Source organism: Zingiber officinale, chromosome 6B, assembly GCF_018446385.1.
Source record: "Zingiber officinale cultivar Zhangliang chromosome 6B, Zo_v1.1, whole genome shotgun sequence".
Taxonomy (NCBI): Eukaryota; Viridiplantae; Streptophyta; class Magnoliopsida; order Zingiberales; family Zingiberaceae; genus Zingiber; species Zingiber officinale.
The window spans coordinates 124,807,459-124,830,295 of record NC_055996.1 but is presented as its reverse complement, the minus strand read 5'-3'; the positions used below and the strand labels follow the sequence as shown (position 1 = coordinate 124,830,295).

Below are 22,837 nucleotides of genomic sequence, written 5' to 3'. Positions count from 1 at the left end.
GATTTCTTTATTCCAAACATCAAGTGTTGTTTAGATCCAGCCTTGTCAAATTGACCGGACTTAAGTACATTATCAAAGATCGAAACTCTGGAGACTAATTGCATCAATAGTTTATCATTACCTAACTAAACAAATCATCCTCGATGATGTTACCCTAAAGGACAGACTACAAAATTACATTTCACTCATGTAATCTCTAATGTTTTCATGTTTCTAGGTCTTCAATTTCATTGATGCTACTCGCTTTAAAATCCGCCTCATCATGCCTCTAGTTCATCTGATTTACCAAATTCTCCAAACTTGTTGTATGCCATCTAGTCCTCCTCTTCCTCCGGTTCATTTTGTACTAGGCCACCCTAAAGCCTACCTTGCATCAGACCTGTGATTCATTAGATGAACCAAGCTTCTCGATCTTGATTCATGTCATTTGTTCCTCCTCGCCTTTGGAATACATCTCATACAAAGCCTTGGAGCTATCAAACTCATGATATCACAATCACATCCATGATCGATCATTGCTCCTTAATTACCTTGGGATGTTTTATAAGCTTTTGCAAAGCTCCAACACTCTAATTTCCATATCTTCAATCCATTGAGCACAAATTGACTCAACTTTGTCAAAATCAACCAAACCTTTTGAAATGAATGTGCATATTGCTAAAGCCATGTATGCTCGACGTGCACATCAGAAATACAAATTAAATTTAAATGTTTTACTAAATACATCAAAACATTCCGATTGAACTCTACCACTTGAAAATATTGTTTCTCTAGTTGTTCAAAAGTGAACTAATTTTCCTCCACATTTCTCAAATGCATGCCTCACTAATGCAAATTCTGGCATGTGATGCAAGAGTCCCAACATGAATCTACACCCACTGCCGAAGAGGATTTAGCAATAAGAATATCTTCAAACATATCAAAGATCTTCCTATGGAAGACAGTTCATAGAAGATTGCTCAAAAATGTTGTGAGATGGATAGGCACTCCACCATTAATGCAAGAAAATGCAACGCCTCCATAGTGTTGAAGGAATCCATTTGCCATGTGATGCGTCGTTGTGAGATATTAACTTGGAGTCGTGCAACAATATCTATCTGTTGCACATTTGATCCATAGGACTTCCATTGAATACCTCTTTAGCGTTGCCAATTGGACGAGTAGGATGATTTGGACATATAAGACTAATACATTGTTTTTACGTACAAATTATGAAGGGAAAATACAAATTAAGAACCTAATCATGAAAATTTTGGGAGTTAATTGAGAGTCAATGTTCAGTGCCCCTCTCACATTCCAATTCAGTTCAACTGAAAATAATTAAAAAATAATAATAATTAGATGGAAGATTCACTCCTATTAGAAAAGCATAATTAGGGAAGTTCCGCAAATTACACTTCTCTAGATTTGAAGAATCCATTATTACTGCCCGTATCGCTCTGGCGTTTCAGCCCTCTTCGATACCTCCATGATTATTCGGCAAAGCAAGGGATCCCAAACGGTCGTCAAATCAATAAGCATGTAGAAGAACGGGTGTCGTTTTGACAGGTAACCAAGATTATCATATCAGCCAACTGGGTTCCGCTCCGTTCCATTCCATTTTTGGCGGTGTGTCTAAGATGTTGGCCGTTAGATCTCGAATCTGATCGGACGGTGCAGCGTAGCTCAAAGATGAGCTGGCACATCTACTCCGCCGAGTCGTCACTCCCTATAAAGGGAGGATGGGTGGTACTCTTCTCGTTCCGTGGCTGCTGCGGGGGGCCGAAAAGGAAAGAAAAAGGAAAACCCAATGCCCCAATACCGAGTCGTCGCCGCTCCGCCCCCAAATCTTGGTGAGTCTTCCCTAATCCAAGCTCGCTTTCATGTTATGCGATCGCGTTTTCTTCTTCGCCGTGGAAATCTGTCTTCGATTCGCGTTTTGATCTTGACGCAATACGTGCAGATCGTTCGTTTTAGGATAGAATCGTCGACCAATGTGGAACCCTAACCCTAGATTAGTTCCGGAGGGCCAAGATTTGAACTTTTTTGTTTGGCTGGCCGCAGATTTTACTGGGATGTTTTTTTTTTTTTTTTGGTGGTTGCAGGAGGATGGATCTGAACCTCTATTTGGGTCTGCCTCGTTCTCCGCCTTCTCGCAGTCGCGATCTAGGGTCTGATCTCTCACTCAACTCGTTGCCCTGGTCGTCTCCTACCACCACCGTCGAGGAAAGGGGTTCTTCGATTCCTATGTCTGGCGCTGTGGAACCATCGGAGTCGCATCCTCCGTACTCTCCCTCCCACGAGGAGTACAACCCTGAGCTGCCGGTTGCTCTTCCGGAGGATAGTGATGGCACTCCGGACCCCCCCTACTACCCCTCTTTTGGGCGATATTGGCAGTTTGGATTATCCCCTGAACCTGAAGGAGCTGATGCCTCGTACTCTCCTCCGATTCTCCATTCCTTACCCGCTGCACAGGACACTGAAGAACGTTCAGTTCAGGATGTCAACCCTCAAACTCTTTATGATCCTACATCACCACCGACATTCCCATATGCTGCCGTGGCTTATTTGCCGCCATATTTTACTGGCTCCACAAGCTCACAAGAACATGAAACAGCTAGCTTTAGCCTTTATCCAGCACTTTCTTCTCCAACTCGTGAATTCCTGCCTGTGGAAGGTGGAACGTCGTCGCAGCCTGAGCTTCTTCGGCCATCAGATTCTTGCTTCAGGAGGTTCCTCGACACTAGTCATCGACGGCCAAACAGAAGATTTCGGTCTACACTTCTGCAGGTCGGAGAGAGATTTAGTTTTGGATCCCCGTCATTACCTAATACTGAACTGCCAGTTCCTGATGTAGTCATCTCCCAAAGACCTTCGGAATGCAATGGGAAACATAAAGTAAAGACCGAAAACACTCCAGCAGATGCTTCAGAAGAGGAAGGTGAAGACAAAGGAAGAAATGTTGCTAACTTTGAGTGCAATATCTGTTTTGATATGGCTGGAGAACCTGTTGTTACATCATGTGGTCATTTATTTTGCTGGCCATGTTTATATCAGTGGCTGCATGTCCATTCAGAACATAAGGAATGCCCTGTATGCAAGGGAGAGGTAAATGAATCAAATATCACACCTATTTATGGTAGAGGGAGTTCACAATCAAGTGCTGAGAAGAAATGTGCGGAAGATGGAGATTCTGCTCTTAAAATACCACCAAGGCCAAGTGGAAATAGATTAGAGAGCTTTAGGCAGCAATTTTGGCCTGTTTCAAGGAGACTGGGTGAGGGAATTGCGGCAACATGGAGACGCTTTCTGGATCAGCATTTGCATACTGGCAGTAGGTATGAATCACACGCAGACCCAAATCTCCAAGAATTGTATGAAAATGTGCAACGCAGAGCTTTAATTAGGCTCAGGGCAAGAAGATTGCAAAGGGATATGAATTCCGAAGGTGGATCCATAGCTGGAGACCTTGGACAGCCTGCAAACAATGTGCCTAACCCAAACAGAAGTACGACAGATTCTATTTTTAGAGATGGTGTTGATCTTTGGCACCAATTTATGCATGAACGTGGCACTGATCGCTTAACTTCTATCGCAGCTGACTTTGAGAGAGTAGTTGGAAGGTTGAATCGCAACGATGGAAATGGTGCTTCTACATCGGTTGATCCTCCAACTACTGAAGCTCTCACTAGCAGGCCTCTAGCTGAAGTAGCATTGTCTGCTGATCAGGTCTCTGCTTCTAGCACCATGGCTGTGATTCAAGGTGATGTTGTTACTTCTGAGGCCCCAGCAGAACCTCAAAGTGTGGGATCATCTCCAAACAGGAGGAGGAGAGGTAGAAGCAGCACATCTGGTTCTTATGACGTTGATGGAGGCACACTTCACTCATTTAAGAGAAGAAGATTGAACTAAGTCATCTAGGCTTGTTGTTTAGGCTAGTTCTGCTTTTTCGCCTCTTTGTTGGGTTGTGTGCTTAGATAAATCCAGTGGACGTTTATTCTTAGTTGGTTGTATATTTTTTTAATCTTAATTTGATAATCATGGTATCAGATTGCTATTTTTCCCCATTCATTCAATGCGACACCTCATCAACATTTCTAGTAGGCTAGCACGTGTAGATGAGGTTTTGATAGAATTTAACTGTGCATTGTAATGTTTATGGCTACTTATATGTCTTTACTACCTATCTACTGTAGTCTAAGGACAGAGTCATTGGTTCCAATTATTACTGTTATCCTTGAATTGGCAATTTTGGATATGTAACCTATAACGACTTCAGTTTCTCCCAAAATGTAAGACTGTTGGATGATACAGTTCCAAATACTTTGAATAGTTGGCATAAGGTTTTGTTATTGTAGTTAAAGAACTATACAACTATTCCTTTTACAATGCCCAGTTGGTGTTAAACTAAACTGCAACTTCCTGCACAATAAGTTCTAAATACTTAGGTCCATTTACAAGTTACTCATTGCTTTATCATTCTTTGCATTGTATTGAGGTTTCTGGTCCATTATAGCCTTAGTAAATCAATGGAGACACATTATCAGGAAACCTCACTTATATGTGTTCTTCACGGTTAGTATATCTGTTATTAATTATTTCTTTCTATTTGTCAAGTCGGGGGAGATGCACTATTTTCAGATTCTGTTCTATAATCCACCGGGTGATATTCTTCTCAGGTGAAACTTTTTTTGATTTCAAAGTTCACAGTTTTCTGGAAACCATACATTTTACCATGTTTATGCAGAGTTTCATGATCTTTTATGAGAATGCCGGATTGCAGAATCTCTGTGATATGACAAGATGTTGTGAGGCCTTGCACAAACTCTTCTATGCTGCAAAAGGTTGGAACCGCCAACCCAACGGCCCCCTCAACCCGGCCCCACAAGTATGAGAGGGAGTAAATCACGGTGAATACGGGCCCAGCTATGACATAGTGGTCTCAGGTGTTTAGCACGAACAGATATTGATGTTATCGCATTTGCTGCCGCAGACCCTCGACCTCTCGACTCATGCTGCAAGAATCCATGTTGCACAAACTCTTCTATGTTTCTACAGAAGGTTGAACTTGCAGCTGACTTTAAACAATACAGCAGGGAGGAATCTCTATCCATGTTGTATTGTTCTTCAGACAGAAAAGAAGGAAATGGATTAACCAGTGTTCAACTTGTGTTGAAAAAGACTGACTTAAAGGATTCTAATTCTGCATTTCTTGTTCAAGTTTGAAAGAAATTGTCTTCATATTCGTAGGGTCGGCATTAGGAAAAACCGCTAAAGTAACAAATTTATTTATTTTTCTTTTTTTTTTTGAAAGAAATTGCCTTCTGGGGCTTTCTGTCTTCACTTTGAGGAACCTCTGCAAGATTGTAATGGTAAATTACTAGTTATTATACTATTATCATTATTAATAGTTCAGTGTTATCTGATTTATTATTATTATTATTATTTTTTTTTTTTTTTTTTTTTGCTGCATGCTAGTCATTGTAATCTCATATAGATTTAATCTGGATGGAGTCCTGTGGTATTAATTTTTGAATCACTTTAGAATTGCAATGGTTCATCCATTACTCTTCATTCGAACCAAAGTAGCATGCTACTCTTGCTCAGGTTGACTATACCTTCTAGTCTGGAGAACACAAGCATATGCATTATAAGTGATTTATTATGCAACTTGGTTTATTTGTTTACCTTACTATCTGAAAGCCTGTGATCTCAAAGAACGAGTGAGATTAGTGTTAAGAATGTAACAGTATTATTGCATTTGCTTAGGTTATTTCGAATTCTCATTAAAGATTACTTTGAAAATGGGGTTATTGATGCTGGTGATCGGCAATAGAAAACAACTATGGACGCACAATAATCACATAAGTAAAATCAATGCACCAACCAATGATCTCACTGAAAAATTTGAATAATCGATTTGGTCCCACCTAAATTTTTTATTTATCTGACAGATAGTATTCTTAGGCCTACGGCCTATTAAGGAGAAATTTACTATCCATTAAGGAGAAATTGATCGTCTGGATAAATCGAAAAGTACTCATGACAAACGTCTTAAAAGTCCAGCATCTTTTGATTGTACGTCCCGTTTAGAGGAAAATTTTCTATAAATTCATCATAACTGGGGATTGAACCGTGGTTGTCTGGATGACAACCTAGATACCTCGTGCTGCACCATAGCCCTCGGTGTGAAAATCTTTTCATTTAAAAAAATTGATAAACTCAATTACTCTCGTTAATTAATCTTGAGGTGACTGGTTCGACCCCATGAATTTTTTCATCGATTACCAGGATAAATCGAGAAGCGCTCGCGACAGGCAACCAAGAAGTTCAACATTCTTTAGTTGTATAGGTAGCTAAGATAGAAAGGAAGACATCTTCGAACGCGTCGAGTTTCGACAAGAACTCATGGATAATCCCTTCATTTAGCTCATTGACGGTTGATATTTACTTAGATAGTTACTCTAATATATTTTAGAATTAATTTTCAATGTATAAAATATTTTAGAGTATTCATACCAGTTTTTCTATCCAAAATATATAATTTAGGGTAAAAAAATTATTTTATTAAATTTGAATATCTATTTTTCAATATATCATATATCAGCTTCCGTATTTCTTCTCTCTCCTTTATAATGTTTAGGGAACGAAATCAATTCTTTAAATTTAAAGAAGTATTGTTCATAAATATATAATTTAAGGAATAGATAGAGTAGCTGTTGTAAAGATTTTTTAATTACTCTATTTAAAATTTAGGGTAAAATTTTTTAATAGGATATTTGACGTAGATGCTATTATTATAAGTTTGATCTCCTCCGTATAAAATGTATATTCAAGTAAATACTCCTCTATATTAGTCCTAGGATAAATTAACGGAGGCCCTAAGGGGTGACCGTTGACGGATCACCATTTACGCCGATAACTCTATTGGGAAAAAAAATTACAGAAAAAAAAACAAAGATGAAATCCACCGAATGAGAGAATATATGACATTTGTTAGGATTCCCTAACGGTATTCAAAAACATTAAAAAAAAAAAAGTAAAATAAAAGAATGGGGGAGAAGGATGGATTAAAACAAATATTTAAAGAGTTTTTTTATTGGAATAAGTTAAAAGGGTATTTCTTTTTCAGGGTACGTTTAGTTCAAGTTATCATATATAACCTTGGTTATGTGATTATCAGGTAATCATATAACCAAGATGGAGAATATAACATAACCAAATGTTGTTTGGTTCAATTTAGGTAATGCAACAAAAATTTATTTGTTTGAAGGCTTTAATGAATAACCTAGTTTAATATTTTACTATATTACCCTCAGTTACAAAACCAACTATACTTAACTCTACGTTTTTTTACTTTTTCTTTTTCACATTTTTCTTTATTTATATATATTTTTCATTTTTTTTATGTTTTTTATTTTTTTCATTTTTTTATTTTTTTAAGGTTTTTTTACTTTTTTTTATTTTAAAATTTTTTTATTTTTTTTTACGCTTTTTTGTTTTTTTTAATTTTAATTTTTTTGTACACTTTTTAAATTTTTTAAGCTTTTAAATTTTTTTAATTTTAAATTTTATTGTTTTTTTTATTTTTATGTTTTTTTTTACATTTTTTCTATTTTTTATTTTTATGTTTTTTAACGTTTTTTAATTATTTTTTACTTTTTAATTTTTTTACATTTTTTATTTTTATTTTAATGTTTTTTATTTTTTATTTTTTTTCTCATTTTTTAATGTTTTTCTATTTTTAAGTTTTTTTTACAATCTTTTATTTTTTTTATTATTTTTTATGGTTTTTTTTAAAATTTTATTTTTTTTATATTTTTTGATTTTTTTTTCTTTATGTTTTTCTTTTTTGTCATATTTTTTTCTTATCCGATGATATTTTAGATAAAAAAAATTCATTAATCCCGGGATCAAGAAAAACCTTAGTTTTTCGAAGTTTTCCGATTCGTGGGTGCATGCCCCTTTTGCTGACGTGTCGGGCATGAAACATTACTCAGGAATCATCAATTATCTAAACCAAACAGGATTTTTGTTGTTAACGTTGGATGAATAACCAAGATTATCCAAAATAACCCTCAATCAAACGCACCCTTAGGATTAAAACACCATTCCATCTATTATAACTCATTTTTTAAAAAAAAAATATTTGTATTCAATGTTATTATAACAACTATAAAATTATAATAATTACGATAGATAACTTCGGTAACATGCACATTTTAATTCTGATAATTAACAAAAATAGACTTTATTATATTATAATAAATCCATCTGACACTTTATTTTTCATCATTTCTATTATATTATAACAGCTATAATTCATAATTACTGTAATATAGACATTAACTTAACACTGATAAAATTATAATAACTATAAAATCATAAATATTACATAATTATAGCAGATTGTAACTTTTATAACTACGGAGTTACAATAGTAGTTATGATCCCATATTTTGTACAATAATCTCAAAAATAAAAATATGTTTAGGAACTAAAATAAAATCCTGAGAAATAAGGCGTTATGTATAATAATATCAAAAAATAAAAGTATGTTTAGAAACTAAAATAGAATGAATAAGGCGCCATTTAGGTGGAATCCTCGTCCCATCTGCCCTGATCCATTTTTGAATCAGAGATAATGATCAATGGATTCAATAGCTCCTACTTATTTAGTAAGTGAGAGTTCATTAAATTTCATATATCACTGTAGTGGATCAAGATCCTGATCCACTAAATACAAACTAGAGGATCTGCTTGACGTCATTTTGATAATTAATAAAAAAAAATACTCTTTGAATTTTTAGGCAAGAAAAAATATCAATCAAAAGAAAGTTTTTTTTTTTTTTTTTACCTGTTATATATTTCGAGCCCTCTTCTGTCTTATTTTTCTTCTCTTCTCTTCTCCCTCCCTATTCTCTGTTTAGTGCTCTCTCTTGTCGATTTCAGAAGCAGAGCAGCCAAGATGTTGTTCCATAATCCTTCTCTCTACCACAACGACGACAGCACACAATTCAAAGGAATTGAACTGTCAAAATTATTATTATTATTTTTAATCCTATCACAGATTAACAATAAAAGATAAAAAATAAATTAAAAAAAAAAACAATAATGTCTGTCACTTCTAACTGAAACTGAATTAAACAGGGACTAGTCGTCATATGTTTTTGAAGTATTTTTTACATAAGGGCATCTGATGCGGATATGTTGAGGGGCTCAAAAGGAAATAGGAGAAAGGAGAGAGGCATTCCCGTCATTGTACATGTTGAGGGTCTGATGGGGGCGGGCCTGGGTTTGTGGTTCGGAGGGCGGCCGCCAGGGAGAAGCTTTGCTTCCTCTCCCGCCCCTCGTCGGCTCCGAGGCCTACGGCCGACAGATCCCCTCCTCTTCTCCATTACCTCCTTTCTTTCGGCTTTCTTCACGTCAACACCACCAAGAAGCATTGTTGTCTACTCCGTTCCCTCTCCTCCACGCTGACACCATCTGCTCCTCACGTCGGTTGTCGCCTCCTCTGCCCCTTCGCGCTGGCTGCCGCCACAAGGGGAACGCACGGCCAAGTCACGCTGCCACCACCTCATCCCCCCGCTAACGCAGACGCCACCGGGAAAGATCGCCTCTAGCTACAGCGGTCGGCGACGTCTCCCGCCGCCACTGCTGCCTCCAGCGTATGTCGATGCCGCCGCTGACGCATCCGGCAGCCGCTGACGCCTCCGGCGACAGCCGCCGACACTTCTAGCATTGTCGACATCGTCCCTAGCGGGTGCCGCCTCCACCGATACCTCCTGGCAACCGTCGCCACCCTCCGAGCAGCCGCTGTCCGAGGGCTCAGGTATCGTACTATGCCTTTATTCCGGCTTGCGAGCCGAGAGTGTGTTCGACCTTCGTGCCGCTCTTGTATCCCGACCTACGAGCCGATGGAGTGTTCGGCCTTCGTGTCGTTGTTGTATTCAGGCTTGCGAGCCGAGGTTGTAATCGGACAGTGCATCGTCCTACGGATCCATATCGCGTCCGGCTCCGAGCCACCGGAGCCAGCTACTCACCGGGCGACATTTATCTACTATTCAGGGCCGCGACAACTCGATCAATATCCCGATCAGCTCACCCACCTATCCGAGGACGCCCCCCGGGGCCAGGGTACGTTCTCATACTCGTCACTTATTTTATTGCTCTATTTTATGCGGCTACTTATATATCCGTAGGACCCGCCTCAAGCACCGAGGTACTAGAGACCGGGGCAACCTGATGGTATAGGTACTGTTGACCAGGAGGCTTCGGATGACTTGGTCAACACCGAAAACAACTCGTCACCGGGTCATGGGGATGCGGTCAACCTTCCAGACATGACACACCAGCAGGTCCGTCTTCTCAGCTTCCCGACAGGATAAAATTGACGCCGTCTGTGGAAACGTACCGGGTCTGGAACGTGAAGATGGACGACTCGGAAAGTTCCGCCATCCTCATGGCCTTGAGAAGTTTTGACGAGTATATCGTATCCTCCTCACTCCACGGGTATTCGGGAGTCGAGAAATTGAGTCAGATTCTCTGCTGGTCGGTAGGTCAGTTTTTCAGTTATATTCTCTTTCGGTCATAAAATTTATCATAGCTGCTTGATGCCGAAGATCCCGTGCCGATCGGCCGGATGTATATTATCCGAGCCACGGGCTCGATGCCGAAGACCTAAGTCCGGGCTCGATGCCGAAGACCCCGTGCCGATCGGCCGGACATATATTATCCGAGTCACTGGCTCGATGCCGAAGATCCCGTGCCGATCGGCCGGGCGTATATTATCCGAGTCACGAGCTCGATGCCGAAGACCCCGTGTCGATCGGTCGGGCGTATATTATCCGAACCATGGGCTCGATGCCGAAGACCCCGTGCTGATTGGCCGGGTTTGAGTTATGCTTGAAGACCGTCAAACGGCGACGTTAAACTCTAAAGTCGAACCGGCGACTATAAAAACCCCGGCTTGAAGACCGTCGAGCGGCGACGTTAAACTCTAGAGTCGAACCGGCGACTATAAAAACCCCGACTTTAAGACCGTCGAGCGACGACGTTAAACTTTAGAGTTGAACCGACGACTACAAAAACCCCGGCTTGAAGACCGTCGAGCGGCGACATTAAATTCTAGAGTCGAACCGGCGACTATAAAAACCCCAGCTTGAAGACCGTCGAGCGGCGACGTTAAACTCTAGAGTCGAGCCGGCGACTATAAAAACCCCGGCTTGAAGACCGTCGAGCGGCGACGTTAAACTCTAGAGTCGAACCTGCGACTATAAAAACCCCGGCTTGAAGACCGTCGAGCGGCGACGTTAAACTCTAGAGTCGAACCAGCGACTATAAAAACCCCGGCTTGAAAACCATCGAGCGACGACGTTAAACTCTAGAGTCGAACTGGCAACTATAAAAACCCCGGCTTAAAGACCGTCGAGCGACGACGTTAAACTCTAGAGTCGAACCGGCGACTATAAAAATCCCGGCTTGAAAACCGTCGAGCGACGACGTTAAACTCTAGAGTCGAACCGACGACTATAAAAACCCCGGCTTGAAGACCGTCGAGCGGCGACGTTAAACCCCAGAGTCGGACCAGCGACTATAAAAACCCCGGCTTGAAGACCACTTCATAGACCAATTTCTCGGATGTCCTTTTTCCCCCGTTCGGGGTTGAGCTTATCAGAGCGTGTATCTCCCCCGTTCGGGGTTGAGTGACCGGCTTATATCTCCCCCGTTCGGGGTCGAATAGCCTCCACTGGGCACGAACCAGTTTATTAAGCCATCGCCAATGATCTTGGGCTAGGGTATCTTCATTGTTCACCGATCGGGGTATCTCGCGGGCTCTAGGCCTTTCGATTGCATGAGCCTCGCACCCACTCGGAACGCCAACTCCGTACTTTTCGTTCTCCCGTGATCATCTCCCAGGCAACATTATCTCACTCGGTATTATTCAATTGACGGATCAACATTTTGCGATCGTCCGTTTGGCATTCTCTGGGCTGCTCAGTCAGCACTCTCGTAGTAGTCCGACTGGTATCACTTGGCCGTCTGATCGGCCATACGCTTGAACTAGGTCGCGCGCTCGACGCTCCCTAGGTCGCCCAGTCGCATTTTACAGTCATCCAGTCGACATTTCTTGATGGCTCGATTCCTGTTCTCCTGATCCTTCGATCGGCATCCTCGCGGTCGCGCGCTCAGCACCGTTCGCTCGACGTCTATCCACACGATCGACATCCTTTCGATCGTCTGATCGGCATCTTTGTGGTCACACGCTCGGCATCGCTCGTCCACTCGGCTTGCTCGTTATCCCGCGTGTCGCTCGGTCTCTACTATCATATTACTTGTCGCATGCTTGACATTCTCGTAGTCCGCTCATCATTGTTTCCATCCCTCATGAGACACCATACAGCGATTGCTTGCGTAACATTATGCGAGGGATTCGACGATGGGATTTTGTTATCGAGAGCATTTCAGCTTGTGCGAGAGCGGTTCAGCTTTTGTGACAGACTATCTAGTCAGTCAGATTTGCACCTCCTTCGACTAGACTTGAAGGGAAGGCTTGTGATGCGGATATGTTGAGGGGCTCAAAAGGGAATAGGAGAAAGGATAGGGGCATTTCCGTCATTGCACATGTTGAGGGTTTGATGCATTAAAGGAGCCACTGTTGTCTTCGTGGGAGGGGCTGGGTTCGTGGTTCAGAGGGCGGCCGCCAGGGAGAAGCTTTGCTTCCTCTCCCGCCCCTCGTCGGCTCCGAGGCTTGCGGCCGACAAATCCCCTCCTCTTCTCCATTACCTCCTTTCTTTCGGCTTTCTTCACGTCGACACCGCTGAGAAGCATTGTCGTCTACTTTGTTCCCTCTCCTCCACGCTGACACCATCTGCTCCTCACGTCGGTTGTCGCCTCCTCTGCCCCTTCACGCTGGCTGCCGCCATAAGGGGAACGCACGGCCAAGTCGTGCTGCCGCCACCTCATCCCCCCTCTGACGTAGACGCCACCGGGAAAGATCGCCTCTAGCTACAGAGGTCGGCGGCGTCTCCCACCGCCACTGCTGCCTCCAGCGTCTGTCGATGCCGCCGCTGACGCATCCGGCAGCCGCTGACGCCTCCAGCGACAGCCGCCGACACTTCTAGCATTGCCGACATCGCCCCCAGCGGGGTGCCGCCTCCACCGATACCTCCTGGCAGCCGTCGCCACCCTCCGAGCAGCCGCCGTCCGAGAGCTCAGGTATCGTACTATGCCTTTATTCCGGCCTGCGAGCCGAGAGTGTGTTCGGCTTTCGTGCCGCTCTTGTATCTCGGCCTGCGAGCCGATGGAGTGTTCGGCCTTCGTGGCGTTGTTGTATTCTGGCTTGCGAGCCGAGGTTGTAGTCAGACAGTGCGTCGTCCTACGGATCCATATCGCGTCCGGCTCCGAGCCACCTGAGCCAGCTACTCACCGGGCGGACATTTATCTACTATTCAGAGCCGCGACGACTCGGTCAGTATCCCGATCAGCTCACCCACCTATCCGAGGGTGCCCCCCCCCCCCCCGGGGGCCAGGGTATGTTCTCATACTCGTCACTTATTTTATTGCTCTATTTTATGCGGCTACTTATATATCCGTGGGACCCGCGTCGAGCACCGGGGTACTAGAGATCGGGACAACCTGGTTGCTGGCTACCGGTACTGTTGACCAGGAGGCTTCGGATGACTTGGTCAACACCGAAGACAGCTTGTCACCGGGTCATGGGGATGCGGTCAACCTTCCAGACACGACACATCGGCATGTCCGTCTTCTCAGCTTCCCGACAGGATCAGCAGCCGTAGTCGTAAACCTCTGAGGTTTATGCTCTGCCACATCATTATCACATCAAAAATTAAAAACCTTACTTCTTTTAAAAATCACTTTCTATTATTATAAAATCTCTCTCTTTTAAAAACTTCACTTCTTTTAAAATTCTCTCTCTATCCTCTCTCCATTATTTTTTTTATAAACCTGGTCCCAAGATTTTGATACAGATTTATAAAAAGAAACTATAAACCCCATCTATGTAATGGGGGAGGAGTTTATATTGAGAGATTTATAATATATATTGTATGCTATAAACCTCTCACTGCATGTGCCTAAGATTACACCAAACCTGCCGGTTATTGAGAAGAGACTCTAACTTCAATCTGAAAACGTGGGCAAAGAAATATAGGTTAAGTGGAGTTTTGATTGAGCTTAGGATCGGCCAAATGGGGTTCCCAACTCGGTCAAAGTCTCATGGAAGGGATGAAGTGGATGTCAATTGGCAGAGTTATTTAAAGGTTTAGTCGAATTGGTTGAGTTCATCACCAGGATAATGAAAGATTGAACTTTGAAAACAATGGTGATGTTGCTGACTTGGATTAGCTGACTTGCCCAACCAACTTTAACTGACTGGCTCAGTTTTGATTGTTTGGTCCACTATGTCGATTGTCTAGCTAGGTCTGACTGACTAGCCTACACTTATTGACTTGCCCTAATCAGACCAACCTGACCAACTTGACCAAGAATCCTAGCATGATTGGTCCGATTGAATCGGTCAATTTAAAAGGAAATTTTTTTCCTAAAAGAAATTTTCTTGTAGGGTTGCAGGAGGCAATGCTAACGAAGTGATTTGCTACCGGCCAACACAATGGATTCCGATCTCCCACCTTAGGACTAGTAGAGTTCAATTCAAAAGGATCATTTGTCTCTTAAAAGGCTCATCAAAATCATCACACATCTCTAGGATAATATCAATGTCTTCTATAATAATATCATAAACTATAAAAAGTGCACACTCCCTACAATTCGTATCAATTTAAGTGGCTGTGACAAAGTGTATTAACATGTTTGCATTCTCCTCTAGAATGTAATGGCTTCTGCAATGGAGTTGATGAAATTAGATATTGCTTGAATAACTGGGTGTCGATGAAGTCTATGAAATCAAATACTGCATGCTCATGCAATTCATGGAAAAACAAGATTCGACATTTGTGTGGACTGTAAAAATATATGTTAAGCTTAAATGAAGGAATATTTTGTCAAATTGATGTTGCGAAAAGTACTGAATTCAGAAGAGCTGATGCTTACATCAATATTGTTCAGTAAACCTAGCGCATAGCAGGCACACAGAGAAGATAAATGCAAGTCGACGTTGTTTGAATTCATAGTTGTGATTGCACGCTTGATACTAGCTTTCCGGTTGTGCACCTGCAGTTTTTACTGCAAACATCAAAAGAAAACCATGCTTTGAGATAACTAATTATACATGCACACGTAACGGTCAGTAGTAATCAGCAACTAATTGTACATAAAACAAAGTCATGGAAGAATTTCCTCAGCTTCTCTTTTTCTTTATTTTCTTTGATGAAAATAATAGGAGACAAGGAAAGAATTAGAAAAATCCCTTTCCGATTTGAAACAAATCTAGTGAATAAGACACTATTCACAAGGGCTCATATCCAGCCCAAAGAATTCTAGATTATTTTTTCTTCCAAAAATTGGGTATCAACTCTAAACAAGCAAAGTAGATTAATTACCGACCAAAGCTTCGTTTCAGAATTTAGAGAGCATTGCTTGAGTTCTATAAAAAATGTTTTATGCCATCAACATTGTCATCGGCATTATTAAGTCACGTTTGTGCCAATTATTAGGAATTAGTTAAATTGAATCCTATTACCCCACCAAATTCTAGGCAAGGCTAGTAGCTAGAAATATTCAATTCAATTAGTCATTTTATTAAATTGAGTATATTGAGTAACGGTAAAGTTGTTACCATGTGACCAAAAGGTCACGGGTTCGAATCCTGGAAACAACCTCTTGCAAAAAACAGGGTAAGACTGCATACAATGGATCCTTCCTCGGGACCCCGCATAGTGGGAGTTTTATGCACCGGGCTGTCCTTTTTAGTATATTGAGTAACATTTTCAACTTTAAAAATTATAATTTTATAACTAAAAATCTATTGGATACCTTTGAAGATGTTTTGACCATCTCAATCTTTTTTCTCATTTTAACTCCACTCATCACAAACCGATCCCAAGTCCGGATAAAGGAGGAGGGTTACGTTAGGTTGTCAGCCAGTGTTAAAACTATAACAAATGTTCAATGAATGGATCTATTAAACTATTGTGCTAATACTAAGTTGTTCTCCGGAAGGGACATATTATAGGGTTGATTGTAATGTCTTGATAAGGGCCGCTATATCTCCAAAACTTAGATATAGTGCTAAATATGCAAGAATTACCGTTACAGGATCCGACTGTAATGTATCAACAAAGACCGCTACATCATAGATTGGATAAGAACAAATATGATAAGGAACTAATAGTTTAAGATTTGGAACATGAAATATAGAAACCTCACTGGTAAATCAATGTAGATCGTAGATACGATGATTAGGAGAAGAATTAATATTTTATGTGTACAAGAGACAAAATGAGTAGGCGAGAAGCCAAAGATGATAGATAACTCGGATTTTAAGTTATGGTACATAGGAAAGAGTAAAGTAAGAAATGGAATAAGTATTGTTGTAAATAGTACGTTAAAAGATGAAATTGTTAGAGTAACTAGAAAAGGATATTGAAATATAACTCTTAAGATAATAGTGGCGAAAGATACTATGAATATAATTAGCGTATATGTACCGCAAGTGAGATTAGATGAAGTTACAAAATCAAAGTTTTGGGACGACTTATGAAGTATTATAAAACATTCTACCAAATGAAATGATTTAAATAGAAGGTGATCTAAATGGACATATCGAATTGAAAAATGAGGAATATAAGAGGGTACATGGGGTTATAGGTTTGGAATGAGAAATGAAGAAGAGAAAGCTATATTAGATTTTGCGATAACATATAACCTTATATTAGATAATACATTTTTTAAGAAAAGAGAAGAACACTTAATTATGTTCAAAAGTGGGAATAATAAATCATAAATTGACTTTCTTATGGTTAAGAAGAAGGATAGAAAGATTTGTAAAGATTGCAAGGTCATCCCTGGAGAAAGCTCAACTATCCAACATAGGTTAGTAGTGTTAGATATACGTCTCAAACATAATATCAATAGAAAGAAAATATATACGACTCATAGAATTAAGTAGTGAAAGTTAAAGGATGGAAAACAAAATACATTTAAAGAGAAGGTAGGAGTACAAGTATTAGGTGAAATATATGGTGACTCTAATACAATATGGGATAAAATGATATCAAAGTTGAAAATAGTAGCTAAGAGTATGCTCGATGAGTCAAAAGGACATGCACCACTAAATAAAGAATCTTGGTGATGGAATGAGATAAAGTATAAAAGAAAGTGAGGGAAAAACGAATAGATTATAAGGAATTATGTATTTGTAAGAATGAGAAAAATTTTAAAAAATACACAACAATCAAGAAAAAGACTAAGAAAGTAGTGAATGAAGTAAAGAATGAAACTTTTAAATGATTATATTAAAAATTGGATACCAAAGAGGAAAGAGACATTTATAGAATAGCTAAAGTGAGAGAAAGGAAGACAAGAGATCTTATCCAAATAAAATGTATTAAAGATGAATGTAATAGAGTACTGGTAAACGATGGAGAAATAAAAGAGTGGTGGAAGAGGTATTTTCACCAACTTTTTAATGAAGGTTTAGATGACCAACTTAACTTAGGTAATTTAAATAGATTAAATGAATATACAAATTAAAAATTTTATCGTAGAATTCAAACTTAAGAAGTAGAACAAGCTTTAAATTGGATGCACGATGGAAAAGCCGTTGGACTAGATAATATTCCGATAGAGGTATGAAAGTGCATAGGGAAACAAGGTATTGAATGACTTACAAAATTATTTAACATGATTTTGAAAGCGAAAAAAATGTTTGATCAATAGAGGGTAAGTACTCTAGTTCCCTTATATAAGAATAAGGGAGATGTACAAAATTGTGCAAACTATAGGGATATTAAACTAATGAGTCATACCATAAAACTTTGGGAAAAATAATAGAAAAAAGATTAAAGAAGGAGACCATGGTGACCGAAAATTAATTTGGGTTAATACTTGGAAAGTCAACAATATAGAAGCTATATATCTTCTTAGACAACTAATTAAAAAATATCAGGAGTGAAAACAAGATCTACACCTGATATTCATTGACTTAGAAAAAGCTTATGATAGAGTCTCAAGAGAAATTACATGAAAAATTCTAGAAAAGAGAGATATTAATGTAACATATATTGAACTAATTAATGATATGTACAAGGATGTAACAACCAGAGTAAAGACTTCAGACGAAGTAACTAAAACATTCCCAATAAAGATAGGGTTACATCAAGGTTCAAGTCTAAATCCCTATCTTTTTACATTAATTATGGACGAATTCACTACACACATTCAAGACACAGTACCGTGGTGCATGTTGTTTGCAAATGATGTTGTTTTGATAGATGAAGCACGTGAAGGAGTAAATGCTAAACTAGAATCTTAGTGGGGAACACTAGAGTAGAATAAAGATAATATATGAAATTTACGTTTAGCAATATTATATGTAATGAGACAATTGTTAAGATAGGAGATTATGAGTTGCCTGGAATCGAGAGCTTTAGGATCATTTTTGCAAAACGAAGGAGGGATTGAGAGAGATGTCTTACATAGAATACAAGCAGGAGGGTTGAAATGGAGGAGAGTGTCGGGTGCTTTACGTGACCATAGAGTATCTCTAAAATTTAAAGAAAAGTTCTTCAAAACCGCAGTTAGACTTACTATGTTATATGGAGCTGAATGTTGGGCTATGACTCGAGCACATGAGTAGAAGATGAGAGTTAGATGAGGATGCTAAGGTGGATGTGTGGACATACGAAGATAAACAGAATAAAAAGTGAGAGCATTAGAGAGAAAGTTGGAGTTGCATTTATTGAGGGAAAACTCTAAGACATGTTTAAGATGGTACGACATGTGCTTAGATGACCAATAAATACTCCAGTTAGGCGATGTGAAATTATGACAAATACACATATCAAACGAGTAAGAGAAAAATCAAAAATGACTTGGTTAGCAACAATATAACAAGATAAAATTTATTTAAGTATAGATGATGATATAATAAGAGATAGAGCTCAATGGCATAAAAGGATCCATACAGCCGACACCACCTAGTGGGATAAGGCTTGGTTGTTGTTATTGTTGAAACTATACCTAATTGTTTATGAATATTAGTACTCAATGACTTTATCCTTTCTAATAACTTTACACCTCCATTTTCATATTTTCATCTCTAATACATTTACTTTTTCTATGTATTGCTTTCTAACCATCTAATAGTGTGATCAAGTCTGTATCAATCTTATAGAAGTAACCGTTTAGCATAAGACAAATGCACAATAAAGGTTGTAAGCTTTGAAAATGGAAGTACCTGCCTAAATTTTCAAGCTAAATAATAATCGTTGAGATTTTGGCAATACCAGATAAGATCATTAAAGTGGCTTGAATTTTGATCCTCTCTACACTGTATAAGTTGTTTAATATTATAACAGTGTCAGGATTCTGTCATGGGTTGCCTCATTGGAAATGGAGAAATTAGTAGGTGAAGTTCCTTTTTTGTCATGAATGATCCATGGAAAATTTTGGGAACAAAGGTCAACACCTAGGTAGCTAGTTATTGGATGATATGCAGTATACACAAGCACATTACAAAACAATGCTTACAAGAGGAAAATTCCTAAACAGAATAAAATCTGCTAATGGTTTGAGAATTATTCCCTAGCCATTTTATAAATCTGACAACGAGCTAGGTCCTGACTTTGATAAGATAAGCAAAATAATACGAAACCATCATTTTTTGGGTTGGGTAATAATTTATATAAACAGATCAAGGAGTCCGTTTTAGTTGGGCACAATACAATCAGGCAATTGTTAATTTGTTAGTCACAGTATTGTATTTCTACTGGATCACCTACATCAACATTCAGTTTGATATAAGGAACTTAATCTGTGTATGTTTCCTATTTTCTTGATCAAGTTCAGTTATTGAAAAGAGGGGTCTTATATTGTCTTAGATGAGTCATGTGCATCCAAGTAAAATTTACATCCATAAAATCCTTGTTCCACCAAGCAACTGATACTAATATGGCAACTCTCATGCAACTATGCAAACTTAGTATTTCTACCAACAAAATCCTTTCTGAACATTACATTTATGGAAAAACAAGGCCCAGATATAAATTAAGCTTATTTAAAATTTAAGGTACTAAAAAAGGCAGCCCGAATGGATATGGTATACCAAGCAAACTTCTATCAGTTTTTCAACTAGTAACTAACTTTCTTGTCTGATATTTTGGTCGTTTGAAAGATACATCAGCCTAGAAGTGCAAGCACACAGGAAAAATAATTTCAACATAAGATAGGACTCCAATGACGTTAATTTGGTTCTTTTCTAGCAACATTTGCAAATGATTGGAAGAACCAGTAATGCAATGGAAAAAGAAATTGTCTCAGCTGGTACCTTGAAGGGGAAACCATGCCTGAGGGGAAACCATGAGGAACAGAAACACTATACATACTCCACAAATTATTCAAAACGATGCCTGAGGGGAAACCACGAGGAACTTCAACACTGTCTCAGAATGCATTCAATACTCACCTAAAATTATAATAGCAAAACTCATTTGGCAAGAGTAAAAACAAGTAGGGCCAACATTGAAGGTGGTGATATTTTGCTACATCAATAATGAGTTTTTAGATTTACGTCAGGATCCACAGGCTCATTTCAATTTAGCACATGTAATTTAGTAGACAGTATCTCTTCCTTAACTCTGTAACCTAAATCCTCAGCTGCTTTTTCTATATATGCACTCACCATACCACTCCCAACAACTTCAAACTTATTATGATTGTGATCACTAAACTGAAACCTTTTTTTTTCTTTGAGCTGAACCTTCAATTATAGTTTTACCTATAATAAAAGCAAATATGCATACGATAAAAAACGCACTTAATAACAACGATCCTATTCAAATAAACGGAATTACATACCATATCCTGTCAACACACCCATAAAATTGGCTTGGTAAACGCAATAGTTCACGATGTCAAAAGAACATCTAAAAAATCTAATAAATACTATTTCAAAAGCACGAAATTGTAGCTGTTTGTTGCAGAGGAACCAAGCGAGCTAGGAGGTTGTAATCAATGGTTACCTCAACATTTAGGGCTGCTTCACTCGTCACCGTAAGCAAGGAATCTGTAACGCTCCTCATAAGGGCCGTTGAAGAAGAGGTCAGCCTCAAACCACTTTGGATACCGTACAAGATCTCCTGCAACGAAGCGCATGTAGCGCTCGCCGGATTTGGCGCCCTCGGGAACCACCCGGACCTCGCCGCTGACCACGTACACCTGCTGGTCCACGTGCCAGTCCCAGGGGAGGTGGCAAGGCCCGCCGGTCTTCCAGATCGACCATTTGCCGACGCCTAGCTCCGATTTACGCTCCGGCGATAACCCTCGCTCCACCCGGACGTTATACACCTCCTCCAGAGGCCGTTCGGCCCCCGCGTAGATCCTGGTCTTCCGACTCGAATAAGCTGATGGAGACAAGGGAGAGGGGTGACAGAAGCGGCGGGAATTTGGAGGATAGACAGAGGAAGGAGGAAGGAGTGCGGCTGCGGGGAGGCAGATGGATGCCGTCATCGTTCTCGTTCCCTTCGGTCTTCCTTATCCCCTTCGGCCAATATTCCGGGGGTTTTCCAGTTTTGAGAAAAGTGAAAATTTCAGTTTGCCCCTAAAATTTCATAAATATTTTTTTAAAAAAAAAATTAAGAATGGGTTTCGTTCGAAACTGAAAATTTTCTATTTTTTATTTTCTATTTTCTAGTTTTAATTTTATTTTACTGTCATAAATTTTGTACCATGAAAGTTTGTTATTTTTATTGTACAAAACATTTTATAAAGAGGATTTATGTACTATCAACGTAACATACGAAACGCAATAAAATCACTCTACAGAAAATGTGTTATAACTTTAAGAATATGTTTGGTTCAAATTTTTATATATGATCTTGGTTATATGATCATCAAGTAATTTGATAATCAAGATTATGGGGAATAAAAATTAATCCTAATCTTGTTTGGTTCAACCTAGGTAATGTTATAATCTAATTTAATATTTATCATATTACCCTTATCAATTACCTGATTAATTTTTTAGAATAAATTTAATTAAATTAATAATAATTATTAATATTATATTAATTAATAACTTGATAATATATATAATAAATAAGTATAATTGATTTATAATTTTTAAAATTTAAAATAAATCTATATATATTTTAAAATATAATTAAAATAATTTACATATGTGATTAAATTTTTAATTCTTTTTTATGTTACTGTATTTCTCCCTCCTGCCCCTTTTTTCATATCGACATCTTCTTCCACGCAAGCCATCGGCGCACCGACTCCTTCACGGACCTCCGGCACAATCTGCGCATCGTCTCTATCCAAGCGATGGTTGGCCTCAGCCGTCGTTGCTTCACGGACCTCGCCATCGTCGCCGCCACCTGCTCGCTGTCGCCATTGCTCCGCTATCGCCATCGTTGCTCACTGTCGCCTCCTTCTTGCCGCCGAGGGGCCGCCTCCTCCGTGAACCTCCGACGTTGCCACCTGCTCGCCGTCGCTGTCCAGGTGATGGCTGGTCTTAGCCGTTCTTCACAGTCACCACCTGCTCACCATCGCCGCTGCCACCTGCTCGCCGTCGCCGTTGCTCACTGTCGCCTCCTTCTTGCCGCCGACGGGCCGCCTCCTCCGCGAACCTCCGACGTTGCCACCTGCTCGCCGTCGCTGTCCAGGTGATGGCTGGTCTTAGCCGTTCTTCACAGTCACCACCTGCTCACCATCG

The 22,837-nt window shown here is 39.7% G+C and overlaps 2 protein-coding genes across 8 annotated transcripts; one reads left to right on the top strand and one right to left on the bottom strand.

Moving 5' to 3' along the window:
• Nucleotides 1–1,656: 1,656 nt before the first annotated feature.
• LOC121989362 lies at nt 1,657–4,046 on the top strand. Of its 2 annotated transcripts, XM_042543356.1 has the most exons (3): nt 1,657–1,832; nt 2,085–3,487; nt 3,578–4,046. In XM_042543356.1, the coding sequence occupies exons 1-3, from the start codon at nt 1,672–1,674 to the stop codon at nt 3,889–3,891; spliced, it is 1,878 nt and encodes a 625-aa protein (XP_042399290.1). In that variant the 5' UTR covers nt 1,657–1,671; the 3' UTR covers nt 3,892–4,046. The 2 variants fall into 2 exon arrangements, with proteins under 2 accessions (XP_042399290.1, XP_042399289.1); XM_042543355.1 differs by having other exon boundaries at nt 2,085–4,046.
• Nucleotides 4,047–8,814: 4,768 nt separating this feature from the next.
• Nucleotides 8,815–21,676, bottom strand: LOC121989361. Of its 6 annotated transcripts, none has more exons than XR_006114237.1 (3): nt 21,141–21,676; nt 15,052–15,171; nt 8,815–8,970 (listed from the first exon to the last, which is right to left on the bottom strand). XR_006114237.1 is itself a non-coding variant. In XM_042543354.1 (2 exons), the coding sequence occupies exon 1, from the start codon at nt 21,625–21,627 to the stop codon at nt 21,160–21,162; it is 468 nt and encodes a 155-aa protein (XP_042399288.1). In that variant the 5' UTR covers nt 21,628–21,676; the 3' UTR covers nt 14,900–15,183; nt 21,141–21,159. The 6 variants fall into 6 exon arrangements, 1 of the variants encoding a protein (XP_042399288.1); XR_006114234.1 differs by having other exon boundaries at nt 8,817–8,970; nt 15,052–15,183; XR_006114238.1 differs by having other exon boundaries at nt 8,857–9,010.
• Between the last annotated feature and the right edge of the window lie 1,161 nt (nt 21,677–22,837).

Excerpts from the sequence above, each read along its gene's own strand:
- LOC121989362 (XM_042543355.1), top strand. The coding sequence starts at position 1,672 with ATGAGCTGGCACATCTACTCCGCCGAGTCGTCACTCCCTATAAAGGGA. Across the intron at positions 1,833-2,084 it reads CGCTCCGCCCCCAAATCTTG|GAGGATGGATCTGAACCTCT; the intron begins GTGAGTCTTCCC and ends TGGTGGTTGCAG.
- LOC121989361 (XM_042543354.1), bottom strand. The coding sequence starts at position 21,627 with ATGACGGCATCCATCTGCCTCCCCGCAGCCGCACTCCTTCCTCCTTCC.